Raw genomic sequence first — 19,604 nt, forward strand, 5'->3', positions numbered from 1 at the left:
GAGGTACTCAGGATCATTATTTCCAAGCAATTTATTCCAGCTTGCCAGGAAGCAGATTAAATTCAGTGAAGCAAAGATTTCCCATGGTCGGTTTGGACTTGCCCCATGGATCCCAGGTTAAGAACCCCTGGGTTGAGAGAGCTAAAGCCTACACAGACAGGCGAAGGTAGAGAGAAGTGCTACCTTCTTTAGAAGTGGGCCAGGGGCATATTAAGGAACTTCCCACTTGCTATTTTTTTCCTGTTTTCCAAGGGATTTGGCCATCTATAATTACAGCATTCTACAACATGTATAACCTGGTGCCTAATGTTCCCAACTCACCAATAATGTGGCTCATAACTGTTGCTCTATTTGTTACATTTCACTTCCATATTTCAAATGGCCACACATTCATTCTTTCATTCGATTTGGTTTGTATACTGCCCTTCCAAAATGGCTCAGGGCGGTTACTACTTGCAAACTCACCTACTGCAAACTACTTGCAAACTCACCAAACATCTACTTGCAAACTCACCTATTGCCATCCAGATGGCAAACCGTATCCAGGTGCCAACATCCAACTGCATCATGAGGTAAACATTCACAAGGATGCTCATGATTGGAAGGAAAGGCAGAAGGGGGACCTAAAAAAACCCAAAACCAAAACACACAGTTGTACCTCTGGAACAGGTTTAGGGGCAGGCCTGGAGCAGTTCATCACAGCCAGGTTCTTAAATGATCATGCAAATATCAATGTATATTTTGACTGCATATCATCTATAAAAATAAAATTGAATGTCTGTTTATCTGTCTGTTTCCTATACATTCCTATGCCTTTTGAGCTATCAGGACCAAACTTTGCAAAGTGACTTCCCGTGACCCTATGAGTAGCACAGGATGCACAGGATACCCAGGAGCCCTGACAACCACCCCTCTTTCTATAAACTGTTATAATCCCAAGCAGTGCTGGGTACCTAAAGCTAGTTTATCATAAACGTAGACCTTCTCATGCTGACCAGTTAATGGAAGGAACACAGAGGCATTACAGCATCCCTACAATTGAGCCACAGCTTCATGTACTTTCCGAAAAATCATTTATATATGACACCATCCCCTTCCTCAGGAAGCCTTCTGAGGCACCCAAAAATATATCACGGAGGGTTGTGTGGCCCTTGGGGACATATTTCCTGGTGGCAACAAAGGTTTCCTGAGGAAGAAGAGGGTGTCAAAGATGGCTGCTTTCCCACTGCACTAGTGCAGCTAGTTGGGAAGTTCTGTTAAGGCTTCTCTCTTGCAGCACTGCTGCATCCTTGCTCTGTATGTCAGCTGGTGTGTCTTGTTTTTTTGGCTGCTCAGTGAGAAGGAAGAAAGACGCTCCTTTCTAGGGGCTGCACCACAATGTGATGAGTGTGCGCTTTTGGAAACTTCACTGCGATTGCCAAGAGAAACCGGCAATCTGCCATACCTCTGCTTGGCCCCTTCTAAACAGAACTAGTCAGATTACTAGATGAGAGGCAAGAGAAAGGAGTGCCAGGAGTGCTGAAGGTCAGGCTTGAGGTGCCTTGAGCCAATCTGTGTGGGAAAGTTTGCTCTGTGTTCCCCCACTAATTCCTGCCCTCCTGGCACAAAGCAGGCTGGCCTCCCAGTAATCTCTCTCCCAGCATGTGGAGCCAGCAAAGACTCAGACTGCTTCTTGCCCCAACCTCGTTCTTTACAAGCCACTTACCTTAAACGAGAGCTTAGTTTTGCTTTCCGGCTGTTTCCAAATAACCGCCCCGACGATGAAGCAAATGATAGTAACTATAATGAGCAGGCTAATAGCCCACGTGGCCCCACTTATCAGAGCGTTTTTCCCAAGGACAGTCAAGAGGCAGAAGAGGACGATAAGGAAACCTGAGGACAAGATAGGCAAGCTGTTTGTCAAAACAAAACAAAAAATGGAATTTCAAAGCCAAGTCAGGAACAGCCAAAGATGCAGAGCTCATAACAGGGTACTGTAGGAGTCTATACCTTTGAGTGCCCAAATGCTGTAGTTGCTGAAGGAGCAGTCATTTTGCCAAGAGGCAACAGATCTTGCAGAGCACAAGGTTCATGGGGATGTTCAGTGCAGAGCATCTGCTTTGCATGCAGGAAGTCCCAGGTTCAATCCCTGGTGGCATCTCCAGGTAAGGCTGGGAGAGACTCCTGCCTGAAACCTTGGAGAGCCATAGGAACATAGGAAACTGCCATATACTGAGTCAGACCATTGGTCTATCTAGCTCAGTATTGTCTTCACAGGCTGGCAGCGGCTTCTCCAAGGTTGCAGGCAGGAATCTCTCTGAGCCCTATCTTGGAGAAGCCTGGGAGGGAACTTGAAACCTTCTGCTCTTCCCAGAGCGGCTCCATTCCATGAGGGGAATATCTTGCAGTGCTCACACATCAAGTCTCCCATTCATATGCAACCAGGGCAGACCCTGCTTAGCTACAGGGACAAGTCATGCTTGCTACCACAAGACCAGCTCTTCTCTCCGCCACTGCCAGTCAATGTAGATAATGCTGAGCGAGATGGACCAACGGTCTGACTCAGCAAGAGGCAGCTTCCTAAGTCCATTCAGCTGCACTTGCTGAAGTTTTGCTGGGGCTCCAATGCCTTGAAACAGCTGTATAAAATAGGTGAACATTCAACAAGTGGCATTTCTCCTCATCACCAGCGTCCCTTGGTCTCTGTGTTGGAAGGAAGGTCAGCTGTGGAATTGCCACCATTTATGGGAGTGTTAAAGGCAGCTGTATAACCGGAAGCCATGTTCCTCTGAATACCAGTTGTCAAGGAGGCAGACAGTAGGGAGGATGTTGCCTTCATGCTCTGGGCTCTTCAGAAGCATCTGGCTGGCCACTGCTGGAAACAGTGGTCCAACTGCCTTGACACTGACATAAATGGTGACAACTGGCCTTCTGTCCAACATGGAGACCAAGTGATGCTGTCAATGAGAACAGCGTCACTTGTTTTATGCAGCTGTCTAAAGGCCCAGGAACCCTGCCAGGGGAAAAAATGCTGGCAAAAAGCCAACAAGTGAAGTGGAATGGATATTGAACTGCATGGCCCCTTGATCCAATCCAGCACAGATCTCCTTATGTTCCTAGGCAGCCTTAGGAAAGCCACAGCCCGAGGCTCAGAACCTTGTAGGTAGATAAAAGTACTGGGTTTTTAATTAATATTTTATATTTTATTTTGAAGGATTACCAAGAAGGTAGGTAGCTTGCCTAGGTCGCCATGCATCCTATACAGTCATGCTGTGACTCTCTCTTTCCAAACTCTCAGGAAACACACTGGCAGACATCCAAAGCAGCCTAATGCATGCAGGGCTAATCCTGGTGCCACTCTGTGCTTGCCCTGAAGTGTGGGCATTCTTGTGCAAGAGTGCAAATACTTTTTGGAGCTCACCTGCACTTCTCTGTTAGAGCAGAAATAGGTCATTTGACTGCCAATGGCAGGTTTCCTCACTAATAAAGCACTTCAGCAAGGAATCCAAAAGGCTGCTGTTCACAATATTAAGCAATTCATTACAATGCTTGGGTTGGGGTGGGTAGTGGGACCTTGTAGCCCCAGAATCTCTCAAAATGATGTAACATCTAAATGTTACCTGCCCCGAGATAAGTAGGATACAAGAATGAATACTCCTCTTTCCACATCTGTTGTCAAATGCACCAGGAAAGCTCATTTGAACTAACTCAGAAACATAGGAATGTGTCTTATACCAAGCCAGATCACTGGTCCATCTATATGTCTATACTGACTGGCAATGGCTCTCCAAGGTTTCAGGCAGGAGTCTCTTCAAGCTCTACCTGGAGAAGCCAGGTGAAGTGAACCTGGGACATTCTGCATGCAAGCAGGTGCTCTTCCAATGAGCTACAGTCCCATCCCCCTAATAGGAATCTCTTACAGCAGATGGTGCCCCATTGCAGTCACCCATCCAAATGCAACCCAGAACGGACTTTGCTTAGCAGAGGGCACAATTCATGCTCACTACCACAAGACCAGCTCTCCTCCCTACCAACTAGGTCTCCAACTCCCTGGAACATACTGGTCAGGCAGCAACTCTTACCCATGATGCAGGAGCAGCCTTTTGCTACAGAGCCAGAAAGTTTAGAAGGGTCCGTGTTTGAAGGGAACAGAATGGCTTTAAGGGAGCACTTTCCCTCTTCTCCAGGTAGAAACGCAGTCTGGGACTCACTGGTGCTCACAGACTCATTGTTGTCCACCTCATCAGTTGTGCTAGCCATTTGGTATGCCAAGTTAGGCTGCTCAGGTTGGTACCTAAGGGAAAGGAAGCGAAATTAAGTAGCTGCTCTCAGAGCACCTCTAACCACAAAGACCTTCCCCGCCCTCCACAAGTGGAAATCTTTGTCAAGGAGTCTCAAGAGGAGGAGCAATCAAACATTCCTCAAATATTCTACTACAGCTATGAAAATTTATAAATTGCTTTTCAACAAAAAGTTCTCAAAGTGTTTACATGGAAAAAGGAAAAGTAGTAAGATGGTCCCCTGACCCCAAAGGGCTCACAATCTAAAAGCAAACATAAGGCAAGAGCCACTGGAGGGATGCTGTGCTGAGGATGGACAGGGCCAGTTGCTCTCTCTCTGCTAAAGAGGAGGAAATCACCTGTTTAAAAAGGCACCTCTTTGCTTGAGTTAGTAGGAGGCCAGAATATTCAGCATTCTCAAAAACGGAGAGAAACTGCAATGCTACCATCACCACCCTCAAGTGAGACAAATGCAATTGGCTACATGCTCCCTTGCTAACTGGGGAGGGGATGATGGGAGTCCTAGTTCGGCAACATCTGGAAAGCCACACATTGCCCACCCCATAACTGGACAGTGACCAACTAGATGCCTCTGGGAATCCCACAACTAGGGCTTGAAGACAATAGTCCCTGTTCCACTGTCACTCCCCAGCAACTAGTATGTATTAGTATACGGCCTCCAAATCTGGAGATTCCATACTGCCATCATGACATCAATAGGCAGTGGTGCCTCTCTGTTAGAGTTCGTATCTACACCACGTTTAACTATTTTTGAGGACACTGAAAATCTTGTGTCTCCTAAGCTTAGTAAACTCAAACTATGTCAATCATCAGATTCCCCTGGCTCAGCACGATCTTATTTGTGGAGTTTTTGAGGTAGAATTTCTTCTACATTGCCACAGTACTTTTCCTAAGACACATGGGGAACTGGTTGCTTCTAATGGCAAGTTCTCTACATGGGACATAGCCCCCTTCGTTCTTTTGTCTTATACACATTATATAGAAGCAGCTGCATATACACAGAAGCCTTATCCCTCTAGTCTTGCAAATAAATCCATAAGAGTGACAAGACCTCAAATTGTAAACCTGTGGGATGAGGTTGTATGGCCACCTGATGGAAGCCATCGCATGGCAGATGTTATGCAAAGCAGTTTGTCAAAACAAATAAAGATAAGGGAGCTTGTTGGTGTAGGTGTGCTGCAGCAGTTATGCTTAAAAAAAGGGCAATGAAACATGCCATGGGCATCTGTGCAAGGAAAATCTCTTCACTACTTTCAGTCAAGACTGTATCGATGCACAGGCAGAAGGGACCTTGGGAACACAGGCAGTGATGCACGCCATACAGATTTTAACCCAAGGTAAAATCATCACCTTTTGGTTGCTAAGTTGCTACCAGCTTCTGAAAAGGCCTTTGATTCACCTTCTGCTCTTTGGTCCTATATCCAAATGGCCTACACAGCTCAATTCAGTTATTTAAAATAAAGCCCACCTACTCCTGTGTGCCACACAGGACAACTTGCCATTGCATATCAAGGACAGTACTGAGCAAAGCAGCACCAGAATAAGCTTGCAGGGTTAAAACCCGACCCACAAGATGTTCTTGCCCGCTCCAAAAACCAGTCTCTATGAGGTCTAGACACAAAAGACTCATTTTGCACATCAGGGCAATTCCAAGGGTGAAATGGAATCAGGCATGTTACCACTTTTTCAAATGACTGCAGCTATAAGCAAATTTTCAAGTTGATATCGTATCTCCACTGGCAGGAGAACATCAGTAATGGGATCAGAATCTTTGGACATCGTTTCAGATACCGTTACCTACATATTTTACACATTCCAGATACTAATATTTAAGGGGGTTGTAAAAATATGGCCTTATGGTAGGAGATGTTCTCTTGCAAGCAGATATAATACAGTATTAACTCGAAAATTTGCTAGTCATTGAAGAAGTAGCAACATACCTGATTCCGTTGCCGATCACACCCCTCCACTGAATCTACGTAATCTATATTATCTATATTATGAATTCTCTTAGCCGACCGTGGGGATGCGCGTCAAGCTCTTCACGGCGGAACTCTCGAAAGGTTGCACGAGAGTTCCAACCACGATAATGGAGGCGGCGGCCCGGCCTGCCCTACCCTGGGGAGGCGACTGGGCCGCCGGGAAGAGGAGGCGGCGGGCGGCAGTAGAGCCGCGCCACCGAGAGCAGCCCAGCTAGGCAGGCAATGGAGCTGCACCTGGCCGGGAAGGAAAGCACTGCCAGTGGCCAGGGACGAAAAGCTGAGAAGAATGGGCAGAAGGGGGGGGGAGGGCAGGACAGACTGAGGCAGAAGGCAGGAGAGTGGGAAACGCCAGCCCCAAAGAGCGGACAGATGCTCTGTGCGGGTTCAGCTAGTATGCACTTATTTCCCCTTTGTATGTTTAATTATTATATGACCAGCCTGTGTCTCATAGGGCAAAATTTCAGGGCACCTATGAAATGTGCACTACGTGCCAAGAACCATTGACTGTTTTTGCTGTGCCATCCTCAGTGAGGTTCTTCCATACCTTAGTACCAAAACGCAGGCAGCCACCAATGAGTAAGCCAGAAGTGTCCCAATGGACATAAGATCTACAAGATCTTTCAGGTCGAAGAGAAAAGCCATAATAGCTGGTGGGAGAAAGAAAGACACATTTCACATACTAGATAAATTTCAGCTGTGACTGCTCAGTACTTATTCACATTTTCCATTCCAAGCAACCACAAAGTAAGGCAAGGCTATCTTCCCTTGTGGGAGGAGATAAATGCAAGACCCAGGAGAAATTGTATGAAGACCAAGGCCAGGACTCAGAACACATTTTATACATTTGAGGATAAGGCTTAGTGATTCAGCATCTGCTTTGCATGAAGATCTCAGGTCCAATCCCTGGCATCTCCACGTAAGGTTGAGGAAGACCCCTGTTGTCTGAAAACCTGGAGAGCAGCTGCCAGTCAGCAAACATAATGCTGAGCTAGATGGAGCAATGTGATATATAAGGCAGCTGTGTATGTCCCTAGAGGAGACAACTGCCAAATTAAATATTTGCTGTTTAAAAGGTTGACTGTTTTAATTTTTTTACAGTTTATTAATAATAATAATAATAATAATAATAATAATAATAATAATAATAATAATAATAATAATTCAATTTCTATACCGCCCTTCCCAAAATGGCTTAGGATGGTTTACGAAGAGAGATAACAAATAAATAAGATGGCTCCCTGTCCCCAAAGGGCTCACATTCTAAAAAGAAACATAAGATAGACACCAGCAACAGTCACTGGAAGTACTGTGCTGGGGGTGGATAGGGCCATTTACTCTCCCCCTGCTAAATAAAGAGAATCACCACGGTAAGGTGGCTCTTTGCCCAGTTAGCAGGGTTTAATAGTTGATTTTACTGTGTTTATTTTTGTGAACCACCTAGAGCCTTTGGAGTCAGGCGGTATATAAATTCAATAAATAAATAATGAAGCTGCTGCTAAACAAGGCCATTCCATCCTGTGCCATTTTGTTTGCACTGTTCCTGTAGCTCTCATACTCAAGGATTTCGAGTCTTTCCCCCAGCCACAATTCAGATGATCCATGGCATGGGAGATGGTAACATAACATCTGAATCAGGCTACAGATCATAAATGAAATAGTTGGTTTCCACTGATCTCAAAATAATGGGCAGCTAGCAGACTGTAGGATGCCTAGGAGGACACAGAAGCATCCTTTGTGAGGCTCTAGGATTCCTCAGGAATGCTGCTGGGACCCTTTGCCAGCCAACACTCTCTAAGACCTGCTCCACACAGGCAGAGGGATTGCAAGAGCCTGTTATACTCCCTCCCTTCCGTCCTGCTCCTTAGCTGAAGAGGCATTTTGGGGACAGACAAAAAATGCACTGGAAGGGCAAGGGAAAGCATGTACTCCGGCAACTGAGGCAGAAACACTATAGTTCATTTTCAGTAAATAACACACTACAAAACTACTCCCCCTAGTGGCATGTTTATGCAAAAAGGCTCCCTCCCTGCCTCAAAAGAGCACAGAAACAGTAAACTATTTCTATGTGATCCTCTAAGCAAATCTGGGTTATGAACCACACTCAGATTCTACTTTTTAAAAAGTATATGCAGTAAGGACTCCATTGGAATTTGACAGCGTAGAAATGGAGAGTACAACAGATAACAAGAGACACACAATAATTTTAACTGTGTGTGACTTATACATAGTTTCCCGTTACCATAGGAACCAAAATGGTCTATTTAGAAAGCAAACTGTCAAGCAAAAATCCTGGCATTTGCTGTGCATGTATTGGCATAGAGTTGATGCAGGGAGACTCCAAGTGAGAAGGAATGAGACAGGGTATCAACAGGAAGACCACATAGCTTTCGGATTGAAGATGGGGCTTGTTCTGTGTATAGGAGATGAACATTTTGACTGCTGAATCTGCTATATTCAGGAATAAGCTCAAAGTCCTGTTACTGGTGCTGAATGGGGCCAACAAAGCATTAAAGACCAGGCTTTTCAAGTCCTGTTCTTACAATCATGTGACATGTCAAAGGCTTTTGATCATTTGGGAGGTCACATTACCTAACGAACAGGCAGAAAAAGATAGTTTGTTGGGACAGAAACAAAAGCTCAGATTTTAAATATATATTCTATTTGTTGCATGTTCTGTATAACCTGCCTTTCTTCCAACATGTAATTCAATACAGCATGCATGGGATTCCTGGGTGGTCACCCATCCAGGCACTGACCAGACCTGGACCTGCTTAGCTTCAGCAAGGTGGCTGTATCATGTTCCTTCAGGCAATGTCCTTTGGGTTAAAAGGGAAAGCCAGATTTCTCTCTTGGCAACAAGCCCAGAATCAAGTTTGTGAAGGAGCTCTGAAGTCAAGCACTCTTACTACTTTGCATACAGATCAGGTGCCACTCCCTAGCCCAGGGAAAGAGTTTAAGAGCTAGCTAAAATCAATGTGGCACCATGAGGTGTGATTTTGAAAAGGTACACAGAGCCTCAGAGTCTTACCTGCAACAGCTCCTGAAGTTATTGTAGCTATCATTGGTGTCTTTGTCCTCTCATTGACACGAGCCAAACACTTGAAGAGAAGCCCATCTTCTGCCATAGCATAAATAACTCGAGGCATCGGAAACATTGATCCAAGCAGACTAGGGAGAGATGAGAACATAACCTACTGTTAGTAAGTCATGCATACAAAAGGTTCAGGCATGAGGCAAACAGTGCAGAAACGTTATAGTAACAGTCCTCATCTGTGTTTTAAAGGAATAGGTTTTCCAATATGTGCTTATTTATTAAATTCACACACACGTTGATTTACAAAACAGAAATATAATGGGCAAGATGTTTTGGCTTCCACCTTTTTTAGTTGCTTTGATGTTATAGGAAAGATGCAGTAGCTCATATGTAGGGATATGCAAATCAATTCAAATTTGAATCTGGTCAATTCAAATCGAATTGAATCACCCCCTTAAAAGGGCAATTAGATTTGAATTTTAAAAAATTGATTCAAAAGTTGTTTGGCACCTTCTCAAAACCATTCAGGCCCCCTGGCTGGGTAAAAAAGGCACCAAAGACTCGAATCAATTCGATTCAAATTCAATTTGAATATTTGAATTCAATTTGAATTTTCGAAATCCAATTCATACACATCCCTACTCATATGTACCAGCTACTCCTATCACATCAGAACATCTGAAGATGGCAGTAGCAGAAACATCTTGCCCATTATGCAGTATTTCTGTTTTGTTAATCAACAGTAGGTTTATACTGTACTACTATTTTTGATTAACATCATCCTTCCGGATCCAGATAATACTTGTATGGAGTTCTGTTTGTAGCTCTGAAAATCATCCCTCCCAAGAGAGTTACACTAATAAAAAGGCTTGCATTTTGCAAGAATTTCTCCTGCACCAGAAAACGACTATGCACTCTAGCTTCACACCTTGCTAAGCTGATAAGCAGGTGCTTTGTTTTGAGGACATTAAGAACTGTTATAAATTTTCAGTTAAAATATGTTTTCTTTCAGAGGCATTTTTGTGTTAAAGCTTAAGTGCTGGAAATGTGAATATATTTTGGAAAAAATTCAGAGCAAGACAACATAATTTCTCACAAGTATGGATAAGACTACAACAATACATAGCAAAGAATAATGTGGCCTCAAATGTTGGCATTTTCAATGTTTCATAACAAAGTTTAATTACATTCATGCATTATCACAGTGAAAACATCATTGGCAGATTCAATGAGATAGATGAACTAAGATCTCTAGTAAAAAATTAAGCATGTTTTTCAATTTCTTAAGTGATTTTTGTGGAAATCTGACATGGACTGAAATGCAGTTTATCGGTGGCTACTACTCTTGATGGCTATATAGAAACATAGGAAGCTGCCTTATACCAAGTCAGACCATTGGTCCATCTAGTTCAGTATTGTCTACAGTACACACACAGACTGATAGTGGCTTCTCCAAGGTTGCAGGCAGGAATCTCTCTTAGCCCTGTCTTGGAGATGCCAGGGAGGGAACTTGGAACCTTCTGCATACAAGTACTCTTCCCAGAGGGCACCATCCTCTAAGGGGAGGATCTTGCAGTGCTCACACATGGAGTCTCCCATTCAAATGCAAAGCAGGGTGGATCCTGCTTAGCAAAGGGGACAATTCATGTTTGCCACCAAAAGGCCAGCTCTCCTCCTCCAGGTTCTGAGACAATCTATCTCTGAATATCCACTGCATGGAAGAGGGGGTTATGCCTTTCTCTCCTGCTTGTGAGTAGGGATGTGCACGCAACCTGTTTGGCGGTCTATAGACAGATTGCCAAACAGGTGAGGAACCCCCGCATTCAAACTGGTTCAAAAGTGGGGGCATGGGGTCTCTAAGGCATGGGGAGGGTGTTCTTACCTCCCCCGCTGGACGCTACATTAAAAATCACTGATGTGGGGCAGCTGTATTCCCTCTTGCTGCCCCAGTCAGCATAATACCAGAAGGGGCGTGTACATGCTACACATGTGCATGGAGAGCACATGCACGTGTGTGGCGTGTGCACGCACACCACTTCCGGCATTACGCTGACCGGGGCAGCAAGAGGGAATACAGCTGCCCCACAACAGCAATTTTTAATGTAGCACCAGAGGGAGACGTGTGGCGGGGGAGGTAAGAACACCCTCCCCACACCTTAAAAAGACCCCCCCCCCGTTATGAGAGCAGCAAGGGCAAAAGAAGCAACAATGTCTTACCTTGTTGAAAGGGCACAAAGTGAACCAACAGCTACTGCATAGTTTGCGCCATCCCACTCCACGTGCTTAAAAGCAACCGGCAAAGGGCTGCTCTTATCCAGCATGTAATAAGGCATCATAAGGGTGAGAGCGGCCGACACACCAAAGTATGCAACAAAGCAAATCAGAAGCGACGCCACAATTCCTATTGGAATGGCTTTCTGGGGATTTTTTACTTCCTCACCTGCAAAAAAACCCAAAAAACCCAACACCCCACAAGCAATTAATTAAACATGATTAGAACATTTAATAGTTTCTTCAACAAGGAAAACAGCCAGTTTCAAAGGGGTCCTACCCAGTGTCTTCTGGAACAGAAATTCCCAGATGTTGACTACAACTCCCATCGTCCCCAGCTGGAATGGTCTTTGGCCAGTGTTTATGGGAGTTGTAGACAACAACATCTGGAAATTCCTGTTACAGGGAACACTGGCTCCACCCCAAGCAATGCAATGGTGGGGGGAAGTTTAATTCTGTCCACTTTATCAAAATTGATGGATGCAGGCTGTAGCAAGTTTTAAAATTGATCATTTATTTGCAAAAGGGCATTAATATTTCACTGAATGTTTTCATGCAAGACATTTCCTCCCACCCCACCCTTTCTTTGGTTCTTTTCTTCTATCAAGATTTAGGACAGAAAACCGAAGGCAAAGACAGCATTCTGCAATATCAATCTTGGAATTAGAACAAGACCCCTCTGGGATGCCACATACATTCCTGGTAAATAAAACTGATCCTTTAATACCACTGCTTAATGGGAAGCAGGGGGAAACTGCTTAACAGGAAAGGTCACATAAAATAAGTTAATGTCTCTTGGTCATATCCATTCCTTGAGGAAGGGCTTCAGCATTGTAGGTACTGTGAATAAGGTGTGCACATCCTTTAAGGCTGTTAACCAATGTGTGTGTGCACGCACACGCTTAAAAGTATGGCTATAGAAACCTAGCAGATTGGAAGATTAGATCCGGGGCTCTGTTTGCTCCAATCACTTCCACAGATTTCATGAAAATAAGAGGGTGCTTTTCTTTCTGTACACAATAAGTGGTTGAGCAAGAAGCAGTTCTTTTAAATACAAGTGATCTCATGAGAGAAGGTGCTGTCATCTTCATTTGGGATCCTTTAGAAAAGCTCTCTTTTATTGAGCTCTTGCAGTGCAGAAATGTAGGTACATCGACTCAAGTTAAAGTGGAGTAAATTCAGGCCTTGACCAATTTTCCTTGGATCTAGGAGCCGGCCACCCAAAAATTTAGGATCCAGGCAATGGCTACTTGACAAACTTACCAGATTTAGCGATGAACATTGTGGAGCAGGGGTGGGTAAAGGGGCTTATTTTTTAATCCACTTTACAAGTAACATATCTTGAACAGAAACAGGGCTGCCTGGGAAATATACAGATTTTATTAAAATAACTCTACCTCTGAATATCCTAGTACAAGCACCACAGCAAAGTTTCTAAATGCCATAGCTTCCTAACACCCAGGAGTTGTCAAATCCTAGAGTCACTGGTTGAAAGCCAAGCTATCAACTAAGAGGCCCTTGGCTGTATAACCTTCAGTCAAATCATCCTAGTTATTATCTTGGTTCCCACCTGCAGGACGGCTGCAATTTACTCATGTTCTCACGCTGCATACTGATGGGTGAGGGAAGCAGAACTGCCCTTTGAACCCATTCCTCAATTGATTGTGTTTTATTGTCTTTTGCTCTGGACTTTATGCTTTTATTCTTTCACTGTAAGCTGCCCCAAGCAGCAGTGTGCTAGAGGGGTGGGATATAAATATTTTAAATAAATACATGCTATTCTGAATGGTAATGCGCAGGTCAGCCCAAACGATGACAGAATTGTTCGCTTACTGCAATGAAGAGTGTTTGCTTCCTGCAAGCTGATCACCTTACCTGTGGTGGCGATGCAGTCAAATCCTACAAATGCATAAAAACATGTAGCTGCCCCCGAAAGAACACCACTGAAGCCAAAGGGCATAAACCCACCATCACCGACTGTGTAGCTAGAACAGCAACAAGAGATCAGAGGGAGTGGTTTAGCAAGATTTGCCAGTTCACAGGAAACCTTTGCATCACAGTGACAAATTCAAGAGACAGCATTCGCTACAGCCAAGACACTTTAGCCCTATTGAGGCATTACTTTGAACACTTGTATGAGGGTACTGATCTGTACACAGGTACAGTTATTCACACATTATATTGAACACAGTTGGAGCTGTACATTTCTATCTACACCATGCACTTTTATCTATCTATCTATCTATTTTATTTTATTTATCAAATATGTATACCGCCCCAAACTTTCATCTCTGGGTGGTTCTTTTAAAATGAACACAGGTACAGCCATACACAGAAAAGCATGAACTCATACACAGACATCTGCACACTTGTACAGCATAATGCCTGACTAGTTAGTTAAGTTAGTCGATTTCTATACCGCCCTTCCAAAAATGTCTCAGGGCGGTTTACACAGAGAAATAATAAATAAAAATATGATAGAAAATAAGATAGAACCCTGTCCCCAAAGGGCTCACAATCTAAAAGAAACATAAGACAGACACCAGCAACAGTCACTGGAAGTGAGTGTTAGAATACAACAGAGGCTATACTTGACATAATAAGGACATATCTATTAGGGCTGGGCATCAGAATATCCAATGCTGATGAATCTGTAGGATATGACTTCCCCACCCACCCCCAGCCAGGTGCCACAGGCAGGCATCTCTTGGGCTGCAACACTCTCCATGCAATTCCACACATTTCCAGCACTTGGGGAGCGCTCTTTTACCAGAACGGAGCCATGCATGGGCAGCTGGGAGATGCAGCTCCAGAGATAGTTTATTTTATTTATTACTATTTATTATTATGTATTTATTTGATTTGTATATCGCCCTTCCAAAATGGCTCAGGGCGGTTTACAATTAAAACAAACCACTAAAACAGTAAAGAGCTAAAACAAGTTAAAAAACAATATAACGATTAACAATTTAAAAACATTTTAAAACAACGATTAAACAATTACAGTGATTAAAATCCTGAAATTGGGTTTTTAATTTTAAAATAAACCTGATATTAAAAACCCAAAAATTTAGGAAGCTGAGAAAGCTTGGGTGAAAAGATGGGTTTTCAGGTGTTTTTTGAAAATTGCCAGATGAGGATCGTATCTCAGCAGTAGTTCCAGTAGGAACTACATCACCCAGCTGCCCTTGCGTGGCTTCCAGGCAGCCTGTATGGCTCTGGTAAAAGAGCCCACCCACCCCCATGCTGGAACTGTGTGGAAAGGGTCACGGTGCCAGAAGACCTGGGAGTGACAAAGGTCCTACAGATTCATCAGATGTTCTGATGCACAGCCCTCACTTGTACACCAGACATGGGTATTCGTTTTATACCACTTTAATGGTCATGGCATCTCTCAAAGAATCTTGGGAATTTTAATTTGGGGAGGGTGCAGAGAATTCTGTTCAAGACTCCTAGTCACATTTGTAGAACTACAGTTCCCATGGTACCCTGGGTGAAGGAATGATGGATTCAAATGTTTTACATTGTTTAGAAGTGCCCAAAAGTTTGGGATTCACCACTATACTATTTACAAGGACCTACAAAGAACATCACAAACCACAGCATATCAAGGCTGTAAATACCCTCAGTGTTTTAATGGCCTTTGGCCAAAAGCAGCAACAATCTGACTTGATTACTCTCAGTGTGCATAGGAAGCCCCACTGTAATCCATGTACTTGCTTCTGAGTAAACATGGATCAGGTGGGTTTATGTGGAAATATGTGGTTTATTCTTTGCATCGTTTTCTGAATGTTTTAATTGCCTTCCAAATTATCAGATTTACTCAGGAAGGGGTTGAATGTTTGGGAAGTTTTTAAAGCTTTTCTGATCCTCCATTAAGTCCGGCTTGGCGTTGTAAATAATAGGAAGAATTCTAAGCCTCAGACTACTACCCGCATCTTCCAAATGTTTTAGTCAAAGGATGCAGTGTTAGAACAGTTTAACTCAAGATTTGTACAGAGCAGGACACAAACATCCAAAGGACGTCAGTTCATTTCAAAAGTCCTTAGGCTCAGAGTTTCTGCACTGAGTGAGCGATATCCTCAGGATTTTAGCCTGGCAACACCTGCACAACCAGACCCAAAATAATCATATGCAGTTGCCAATACATTTTGCTCCAAGTAGGCTCAAGGTTTTATTATTTTCATTGTGTATTCAATAGTGGCGTGCCTTGGCTCCAAGCTGCAAAAAGCAAGCGGGATACCAAGACCATGCTGAACTCATTCTCTCCCATTACTTCCCTGTCCTTTTATCAAAGATATAGTGTTAACTTAGGTCAGGAGAAATCAGGCTAGCCTTCCCTAACCCGATTTCTCCCAATTGTGAGAAGCCATGGGAGCTGTGCAGCTTCCCGCTACGGCTCAGCAGCAAGACCGCTTACGGAGCCCACCACTTAACCCAGGTTTTAGTTGCAAGAGTGCCCGAAAACTGGGTCAAAGGGTCAAAGCCACAGCAACTCATGAGCAGCCCGCCGATGGAGATGATACAACGACTTTGAAGGGCTGGGAGGCCCTCAAACCCCACCACCCCAACCAGCTCCATGACAGAGCCAGTATTCATCTGGGCGGCTGATCCAGCTGTCCAGGGAGGGCTCCCTGCTCGTCTGTGGGGAGAGTGGGTCAAGCCCGCTGGCCCCGCAAACCCTATTATGGCGCTTCATACTGCTCGTGTGAAGCACCTCAATATCTAGAAATCACTAACCACAAAGAGGAACAATGCGCCCACCGCCGCCGGCAAAAAGGTGGGCTGGAGATGAAACCAACTAGAGCTCCACTGGGCAGAACTAAGGGATGCCCTGGGCCAGCCGTATTCTTTGAAGTAGGATGTGTTTTATCTTCAGCCTCCGTCACTTCTGGTAAGCAATAAGCACGTTAGAGGGCTCCATCATTTGGTTGGCCATATACAGGAATGTTATCCCTGTGCATTTCTTTTCTTTAAAAAAGCAGATGATTTGCTGAATTTTAAAAGGCACGATTTTCTTCAAATGTCACAGACATGCTAAATTAAGAACTGAGACACATTATTGCACAAATCCAGCAGCACATTCAAGCTGCATTTATGCAACATTGGATCATGGTGTCCAATATATGGGGATGGGGTCGAAGCTCAGCGATAAGAGCATCCGCTTTGCATACCAAAGGTCCCCGGTTCAATCCCCAGCATCTCCAGGGAGGCCTGGAAAGGACTCCTGCCCAAAACCCCGGAGAGCTGCTGCCCATCCGTGTTGACAATACTAAGCTAGATGGACCAGTAGTCTGACTCAGTATAAGGCAGCTTCCTACAATTCCTATAGATGTCTGTGGAGGCAACATACTGTGCAGCCTGGGAGAAAGTTGCAGAGCAACTTCACCCTGTTATTACTGTTACTTCTTAAAGCAAAGACCTTTCCATGTACTGCCTAGAAGCTAAGGGCGGTGGGATCATGAAAGGAGCAGACAGGAAAGGGAGGCGTCCCATCACCCACCCCTTGCAGTCGCGGCCGGACTCCTGGCAGTCAAACTCCAGGGACGCTGTGCTCACAGAAAAGCAGGATAGCACAGCCAGTGTCCTGAGCCAGGACAGGGACAAAAGGCTCTCTGTGTGATCTAGCAGGGTTGTGAAGAACCCTCACAGTACTCTTTAGGAAGAGGTAAGGGAGGGTCCCCTTTGGCTGCAAATATCAGGCATTTAGCAACAACATTTCTGAAAGGTTTCTTCTTAGCACAGAAGGAGCTTTCCAGAAGGCAGGCGGCAGATTGGGTTAGCTCCAACAGAGTCTGATCTGCCATCTGCTATGGATGGAGTCTGCAAGTTCTGCATCGTGTTCAACCTCATTTCGCATATCTATGACTTAAAGTCATTTCTGTCTTTAGCCGCAGACTGAACAAGCACTGAATGAAGCCTGCAGAACATGGGCCTGATGTATGGCCAATGCACACTTTGGGGAGCTGCTGGTTTGTTTCTGTGTTTTTCAAAAAACCCATTTATATCCTGCTTTCCCTCTGAGGAGCTCAGAGCAGTACGAGGTTATGTTTATCCTCACAACAATCCTGTGAGGTAGGTTAGGCTGAGAGATACATGACTGGCCCAGAGTCACCCAGTGAGTTCCATGGTTGAATGGGGATTCGAACCCGGGTCTTCCCAGTCCTAGTCCAACACTCTGACCACTATGCTATGCTGGCTGAGCTGAAGCAGAGGAGGTACCTGTACGAAATGGCACCTTTGCACTTCTCACAGAGAGACAGACCGCTGCCACAATTCCCCTTGTAAGGGAGGTTAAGTCATGGGCGTACCAGGTAGGGCTATGTATCACACTGGGCCGACAATAAGGGAAACTAGTGTGATGCAAGTCTTACCAGATACGAGGCAAAGAAGAAATACAATTAAATACAATACAAAATCGAATCTGTATCAGTGGGGGACTTATTTGAAAATGAGCAAAAGTTTTCCTCTAACTGGAAGTTGGCTGCCTTTCAGGTAGCGGCACTTTAAAATGCCACTCCACTGCCCCGTGGCAACTGGCCCACAAGGTCAAAGGGAAGGAAGCAACCCTTCAAACTATAGGATTTCTTCTCCCAGTAATGCACCGAGAAAAGGACTCAATGTCCCAACATCATTTCCTTCCCTGAGGCATTTTGTGCAGCTAGTGGGGGAGAAAGTGCTGCCACTGTAGCTCCCAAAAGGCAGCTGCATTCTAGTTAGAAGATGCCAGCTGCTCGGATTAAGGTAAGCCCCCAGCTGATACACTGAACCGATTTAATTTACTGTATCCTCTCCTGTGTATTGTCAACACAATGCAAAAGTAATGGTATCTTATCAAAACCGAATCAGAATGTTTGCCCATACAGCCATTACCCATGCAAAGGTACCAGTACACATAAACCACACCTGCAAGCAACCCTGACATTAGCCAGCCCTAAATAAGTGGCATGGGGAGGGTATCTCAGACATGATCCAGTCCATATTCTAAGCATATTTTCCTAGATGGCGCCAAGTTAAGCAAATGTGGTTTTATAAGATGGACCCACACAAGTACAATGTGCACAACACAACCCACACATACAATCTTCAATGTGATGTACAACCTAGGACCAAGTTATCTGAAGGGCCTCCTTCATCCATATGAATCTACCTAGATGTTGAAGATCATCTCTGTCACAAATTTGTTTGGTGAATAGGGCTTTTCTGTGGTGGTGCCACAACTGCAGTGCAGAATTTATTCCTCAGGGATCCTCACTAGCTGCTTTAAAACACACACACACACACAAACACACACACTCTCTCTCTCTCTCTCTCTCTCTCTCTCTCTCTCTCTCTCTCTCCCCCAAAAGAGGTTCTTTTTTCACTCAGTGACTGATCCTTGATTTTTAAAGCTGGGTTTAACATTTAACGTTGCTAATTTCTTTGTTACATATTGGGTTTTTTTCTTTTCTCTGTTACACCTTGGAGCTCCTGTTTTTATAGATTTAATTTCTATGAACTGCTTTGTGATCAACTTTATCTTTAAAAGCAGTACTACATAAAAATTAAATAAAATTAAAATCTCAGGTAAAATAAAGCTGGTACATACTTAAAGCGGTCCGAGCTGTTTGCCGAGATCTGCCAGTTTTCAATTTTTCCTTTTACAAATCCAGACACCATCACAAAGCCGAGGACCAGAACATTGATGCAGGTGAACACTTTGTTGACCATTGCTGATTCTTTTACACCAACCGTGAGAAGTCCTAGGAAAATGTACGGTGGATAATGAGACATTTCAACTACCATTAACAAAAAGCAAGGTGCTTTATTTGTGCACAGAGGTGTATAAACACCATTCCACTGGTGCAATCCACTGCTGTGCTAGCTCATTATTTTTGTTTTCTTGTCAAGCCACCTAATGGCGCAGTGGGGGAGCAACCTGCCTAGAGAGCAGGAGGCTGCTGGTTTGAATCCCTGCTGATGTGCTTCCCAGAATATGAGGAACTCCTATATCAGGCAGCAGCAGTATAGGAAGGTGCTGAAAGGAGAAGGCAGTGC

General features: G+C 44.3%; 1 protein-coding gene across 8 annotated transcripts in view; it reads right to left on the reverse strand.

Moving 5' to 3' along the window:
- SLC7A1 (solute carrier family 7 member 1) overlaps positions 1 to 19,604 on the reverse strand; it is a 69,789-nt gene that overhangs the window by 11,235 nt on the left and 38,950 nt on the right. For all 8 annotated transcript variants that reach the window (XM_053312204.1, XM_053312200.1, XM_053312207.1 and 5 more), the window contains 8 exons: positions 19,156 to 19,309; positions 13,443 to 13,552; positions 11,514 to 11,736; positions 9,291 to 9,430; positions 6,807 to 6,909; positions 4,062 to 4,273; positions 1,706 to 1,872; positions 515 to 623 (listed from right to left, as the gene is read on the reverse strand). In XM_053312204.1, coding sequence (XP_053168179.1) covers positions 515 to 623; positions 1,706 to 1,872; positions 4,062 to 4,273; positions 6,807 to 6,909; positions 9,291 to 9,430; positions 11,514 to 11,736; positions 13,443 to 13,552; positions 19,156 to 19,309 — 1,218 coding nt within the window. The remainder of the gene's footprint in view (positions 1 to 514; positions 624 to 1,705; positions 1,873 to 4,061; positions 4,274 to 6,806; positions 6,910 to 9,290; positions 9,431 to 11,513; positions 11,737 to 13,442; positions 13,553 to 19,155; positions 19,310 to 19,604) is intronic.

Source organism: Hemicordylus capensis, chromosome 3 (genome assembly GCF_027244095.1).
Source record: "Hemicordylus capensis ecotype Gifberg chromosome 3, rHemCap1.1.pri, whole genome shotgun sequence".
NCBI classification, from domain to species: domain Eukaryota; kingdom Metazoa; phylum Chordata; class Lepidosauria; order Squamata; family Cordylidae; genus Hemicordylus; species Hemicordylus capensis.